The 6,387-nt window shown below is 49.2% G+C and overlaps 1 protein-coding gene across 1 annotated transcript; it reads right to left on the bottom strand.

The window, feature by feature from the left end:
* Window positions 1–181: 181 nt before the first annotated feature.
* Window positions 182–6,325, bottom strand: LOC308472448 (acyl-coenzyme A thioesterase 1-like). The gene is made up of 3 exons (XM_080997323.1): window positions 4,899–6,325; window positions 3,992–4,194; window positions 182–2,517 (listed from the first exon to the last, which is right to left on the bottom strand). Exons 1-3 carry the CDS (start codon window positions 5,362–5,364, stop codon window positions 1,918–1,920), a joined length of 1,269 nt encoding a protein of 422 aa, XP_080853449.1. The 5' UTR covers window positions 5,365–6,325; the 3' UTR covers window positions 182–1,917.
* Between the last annotated feature and the right edge of the window lie 62 nt (window positions 6,326–6,387).

Raw genomic sequence — 6,387 nt, 5'->3', positions numbered from 1 at the left:
CCTGATGGTTTTGTTTTAAGCAAGCAAACTTCTTGGCAGAACTCAGTTTCAAGTTAATGTTTAATCTGCAATTTCCCATACGCTTTGGAGGAATCAGAAAAGAAGGGTTCAACATTTATACAGTGTTAAAAACATTCACAGGGGTAATGCATGCTATATATATAAAAGAGCTCTCTGAACATAGTTTTAGATTCTTTATTTATACTCTCTCATTATACACACACCCCAACTCTAGGGGATTTACAAAAATCTTTCAGAAGCAGCAATATCACATTAAACTTCACAAAATCCCTGTGGAGACAGCTCTTTCCACTTTTAATTACATATAAAGAAACGTTATCATTACAAATTGCTTAATGAATAGAGCTATACAAAGCAAAGGAAGAACAGTGACATAATTCAAGAGTGCGGCAATTTTCACGCACTACAGATAAATGGATTGGTAAATGTGGATAGTAAACATGATTATACTTTCTCTGCCAAAAAATCAAAGTACAGGCTAAACCAGAAGTGGAGAACGTGGCTGTGGTCTCCAGGTATTACAATCCTGCTCCCATTACCCCTGGCTGAAGTTCAGCAACATCTGGAGGAGTGCAGGTTCTTGGACTCCTCCTCCAAGACTTACATCTGAATTGACATGCATAGGATTTCACTTAAAGTTAAGAGGAATATTATTCTCCAGATGTAGCAGTGGCTAAAACAGGGCGCCATAAAGTCCATAATCCCAAACCAGCCATTACACCACACTAGCCTTCTGTTAGTTTTATAAATAGTCTCGGCAGTGTAGTTACTCTTTATTTATTTCTAAAACAAACGACTACACTGAAACAAGAGGAAATCATGTTTATTGTTGGTAATTTGTACCATAGTTTGATGACTTCTCCGTTTATCGGTGTTGTTCACTTTTCTCCTAAAATGATTTTCTAGATTAGCTACTGTTTTGTATTCCTAGACTCCAATCGAATACATACTTATCTGGGAATACATCTAATTGAACTCCATAGGGCTTACTTTTGAGAAGACAGGTATCAGATTGAACTATTAACGTGCCCTACCAAATGCCATCCTCTGCACCATTTATTCTATTGACTTTTTTATTGTCATATCAGGAAAATTTTCTAATCGAGCCTCAGCCAGCAATAATGCATTGCATTATCACCACTCCCTTTCGCTGAACAGATCTCTCTGTCAAGCCATTCTCTTACCATGTACCAACAAGGTGTATGGATGCTACATGCATATTAATGTACTGATTAATTAATTAAGGTTGATCTGAAATATAATAAATGTATTAAGATGTAAGGAAAGCAACAGGTGTGTAAATTTAACAGGCTTTCTCAAAATTTTGCTAAGTGGTAGGGTTCACAAGAAGGTCTGGCTTGATATGAGTAAAGAGATTGATTTCTTTCAAAGACCTTTTTGATGGCATGAGACAGGAGGAAATGAAGCGGCCAGGTGAATGGAGGATACACCCCTGCGGGTGTGCTAGGTATGACCTTTCTCTGCCACATGACCAGGGCACTAGTGCGCTGGTAAACTTGTCATGTCTTTGTTTGGCTGCAAAATGACAAGTTATTTCAAAACTGAGTTCTAAGTTGAAGCTGAATAGATCACACTCATTACACTTATATCCTGACAAAGTGCTCATAGTATCGCTACGTGGTAATGAAGAAAAAAGCACTCCCCCTGCTCTTAAGAGAATTGGAAACTGAAAGGGGCTTATAACTGCCACAGTCAGTTTCTGGAAGAGCCATTGAGGGAAATGTGCTTTCACCAATTCCCTTGGCTGAGGTCTGTTGCGCATTACTAGGGTACCTGGTCATGGCTGAACAGGTAGGCGTCGCACCTGTTCTCGACATCTCAAGTGGGATGTGCACATTAAGAACCAGCTCCTTCACACATGTACAAAACCACAGTCTACAGATTACTTTTAACGGTGGAATCCAGCAGGTGTTGTCTGAAAAAAGCCAGTATCCTCTGCCAGGCATCTTCCTGTGCTTTTGCATGTTCTCTCCATTTTCCTCCCCAGACTATGGGAAATCCCAGCGGCCTGTGAAATGAGGAATAGCACAGAGGCAGATAGGGGGGCTCTAAGAGGTGCCCTGCCCCGGGGTAGCAATAGAACTCCACACGGCGCCCACTCCGCCTGAGGTGTCCAACGGCTTCTCGACAAAACGACTCACTTGGCCAGTTTTTGTCATCCTGCCCTGACAGAAAAAGGAAGTTGGCTAAGGACGTCTCCACAGGGATGCGGCAGTGCCAGGTAGCTGGGTCTTTGGGATCGGCCATGATTTCTGAGAAATCCACAACTCCGGGATCACTGGTGTCCTTAATCTTGTCCGGGTCCCATGGAAAGGCAGGAATAGTGAGCCCCTTCACTCGCAGGGGGATAAAAGCACTAACACCTGAGCCAGAAATGCTGACTGCCGCTCTGATACCTGGCCAAAACGTAGCTAGAGCAAGGGCAAGATCTGCTCCTTTGGAAAGTCCTAGGACTCCAATCGCTGTAGCTCTCACCTGAAACAACAGTTGGATAAGGACTTCCGTCAGCTGCATGTTTGTCAGTTTTATCGCCCTTTTAAAAAGCCTACTGGTTAGAAGGATTTAGCGCTACGGAGTAATGAAGAAAAAAGCACTCCCCCTGCTCTTAAGAGAATTGGAAACTGAAAGGGGCATGTAACTGCAGGCATCTACTGAAGACAGTATACAGTGGTGCCTCGCAAGACGAAATTAATTCGTTCCGCAAGTTTTTTCTTCTTGCGAGTTTTTCGTCTTGCGAAGCACGGTTTCCCATAGGAATGCACTGAAAATCAATTAATGCGTTCCTAGGGAAACCGCCTTCAGACCAGGTCCGGGGACAGTCTGTCCCCCGACCTCTTCTGAAGGCTGGGGGGGGGGGGGGGACAAGGGCTTTTCTTCCCACTGCCAGCCTTCAGAAGGCTGTTCTGAAGGCTGGCGGTGGGAAGAAAAGCCCTTCTTCCCACCTCCCGCCCCGCAAGCTCCGGGGACAGGAGGGCTTTGCTGCCGACCGCCAGCATTTTAAAAGCCCCTGCTGTCCCGGGGCGATTTTAAAATGCTGGCGGGCGGGAGCGAAGCCTCCGCTGTCCCGGGGAGATTTTAAAATGCTGGGGGTCGGCAGCGAACGCTTCGCTCCCGCCCGCCAGCATTTTAAGATCGCCCGGGACAGCAGAGACTTCGCTCCCGCCCGCCAGCATTTTAAGATCGCCCGGGGCAGCGGAGACTTCTCTGCTGTCCCGGGGAGATTTTAAAATGCTGGGGGTCGGCAGCGAACGCTTCGCTCCCGCCCGCCAGCATTTTAAGATCACCCGGGGCAGCGGAGACTTCTCTGCTGTCCCGGGGAGATTTTAAAATGCTGGGGGTCGGCAGCGAACGCTTCGCTCCCGCCCGCCAGCATTTTAAGATCGCCCGGGGCAGTGGAGAAGTCTCCGCTGTCCCGGGAAGGCAGGCGGGGGGGAGCAAAGACTTTTGCCCCCCGCCGGCCTTCAGAAGAGGTCCAGGACCTCTTCTGAAGGCCGGCTGTGGGCGAAAGTCTTTGCTCCCGACCGCCAGCAATTTAAAACAGGTCCCCGGAGATTTCCCTATGGGCTTTCGTCTTGCGAAGCAAGCCCATAGGGAAATTCGTCTTGCGAAGCGCCTCCAAAACAGAAAACCCTTTTGTCTTGCGGGTTTTCCATCTTGCGAGGCATTCGTCTTGCGGGGTACCACTGTATTAAGTGTTGAAATAAATAAGTATGTCGTAAGAATTATAACTTGTGAGAACTTGTGCTTGAGCTGGATTTTACCTCTTCCCTCCTGCTCCCTTTTCCTCATGTGTCTTGTCTTTTTAAATGATGAACTTGAGGACATGGAGCCCTCTTAGTACTTGATCTCTTTTAAGCCTCTCTGGGAGCCTTTTGGCATAAATGCATTAAATGAAATAAAACAGGCAGCACACAACACCAAAGAACTGTGATTCTAGCAAGCCTCTTACCTGCTGCTGTTTCCGCAAGAACTCTACAGCCTCACCAAAATACTCCACTTCAAAGAACTCTGGGGAAGTTGGCAAATCCTCAAAGTGCATGTAAGCAACAGCCAGCGTAGCAAAACCTCGGCTTGCCAGAAGACTGGCTCTGTATTCCACAAGACCTCCTCCACTTCCATACAAATCAATGAGTCCTGGGAACGGTCCAGGGCCTAGAAAAGGAATTTGCTCATAAAAAATGGGCTTATGATCAGAGTATGGTATTGTGCAACTCAAGAATCCCCTCTTCCCAAGGGATCTGCTCTCCTCTATGTCCCACTGCCATTATTAGTGTCACTGGTGGGAGCAATTATTCTTGCCATAACTTGTTTTTAGTGGAGGCTTTCAGACTGCTGCTGTTGACAGCGATGCAGTTTTCATGGTGATGTGTTTATGGCACTATTGTTGTGTTCAGCTCTATTTTATTTTTCTGCTGTGAGTTCTTCTTTATAAGCTGCCTTGAACTTATCATAGAGCAGTGGGCTACAAATGCCCAAATAAAATTTAATAAATCTATTGGGTAGAGCAGAACCTGTGGAACCTGGCAGTCTCCCTCCCCACCATCCTCACAACATCTGGGGAAGAAGCCCAAAGCCTCAAGATAGGGTGGCACAGTGGGTTAGTGCATCTGACTGTTAACCAGAAGGTTGTTGGTTTGAGCCCACCCAGAGGTGGCTGTGGGCAGGATTAGTGCATGACCCTTGGGATCCAATACAACCATCCTATGGACTCCCGAAGCTGGTCGAGGCTCTCTCCGTCGATTATGTATGGGCAGGAAGGGAAGTGCCCGCGCTTCCGAGGTGAGCCATTCAATGCTCATCCGAGGAGCGTGGCAACCTCGTCACCCTCGGGGGGGGGGGGAATGAATGAAGCTCACCGGGTGGCACGAAGAGGGTGGCTCGGAGCCTGCCTTCTCGCACCGGGATCCTCTCCACGCCGTCGGCCAGAAAGCTCCTCTCGCTGCAGCACTCGCCGAGGAGCCGCCCGGAGACTCCGCGCCCGTCCAGCACCTCGTAGGTGACGCGGAAAGGGCTGAGGACGTCCCTCTTGGCCAGGCGCTTGTAGGGCGTCTGGGGTGCCAGCGACCACAGCAACCCCATGGGCTCCACGCCGGAGTAGCTGCCGCCCAGCGACGCCGAGCGGCTGAGGTCCAGCTCGCCGCTGCTGCCCGCCCGGTAGTAGGCGAGCGACTGGAAAAGCTCGCCTCTCTCGTCCACCAAGGATGCTCGCAGCGTCACCTCCTGCAGCGGCCCCAGACCCTCGACTTTCACCTGGACCGGCTCGTCCCACAGGCAGCGGGGAGAGGGCAAGACCAGGATCCTCGCCGCCGCCGCCGCCGCCATCGGATCTGCCTTGCCGGAGGGAGCAGCCTCTTCCCCAACGCGCCGGCAGTTGTTCTTCGAGCAATGCTTTTAGAAAAAGGAAAAACACGCGCGCCCGGTAACTTTTGCTCCCAGGCTAAAGTCAAGCGGGTCTTTGCAAGCTGCCCACAAAAGGAAGCGATGTCGCTAGGGTTTCTGGGAAATGTATTTCCTAACTCGCTGGGGGGACAGACTTTGAGAGGGAGCTGCCCTGAGAAGCGATACCGCCTGTCAGCTCCATGCGAAAGATAACGAGTTTGGCCAGGGGATTAGCCCTTGTTTGCTCGTGAGGCGCTTAAACCTGCTTGCCCTTACGAATTGTAACGTAATAATTGGTCTGCTTGACTTCGATGGACACAATAGTGAGCTCTGCAGCTGTCAGGTAAAGATAAAGGGACCCCTGACCATGAAGTCCAGTCGTGGTCGACTCTGGGGTGGCAGCGCTCATCTTGCTTTATTGGCTGAGGGAGCCGGCGTACAGCTTCCAGGTCATGTGGCCAGCATGACTAAGCCACTTCTGGTGAACCAGAGCAGCACACGGAAACGCCGTTTACCTTCCTGCCGGAGCGGTACCTATTTATCTACTCACACTTTGACGTGCTTTCGAACTGCTAGGTTGGCAGGAGCTGGGACCGAGCAATGGGAGCTCACCCCATTGTGAGGATTCGAACCGCCGACCTTCTGATCGGCAAGTCCTAGGCTCAGTGGTTTAACCCACAGAATTTGGTCAAATAGGCGATTCCTTAGCCCAAAGCTTTATATGCCTTGTTGATTAAAGCTAAGGTTTGCTTTTCACATCCTTCGCTCACTTCAAGTTACCAGGACTAAACATCAGGAAGAATTTCCTGGTGGTAAGAGCTATTCAACAGTGGAGCAGACTTCAGAAGGTGGTGGACTCTCCTTCCCTTGGCGGTTTTTAAGCAGAGGTTGGATGGCCATCTGTCATGGATGCTTTAGTTAAGATTCCTGCATTGCAGGGGGTTGGACTAGATGACCCTCAGGGTC

This window comes from Podarcis pityusensis (genome assembly GCF_964106645.2).
Source record: "Podarcis pityusensis genome assembly, chromosome: 1".
NCBI classification, from domain to species: Eukaryota; Metazoa; Chordata; class Lepidosauria; order Squamata; family Lacertidae; genus Podarcis; species Podarcis pityusensis.
This window is presented reverse-complemented; position numbering and strand designations above follow the sequence as displayed.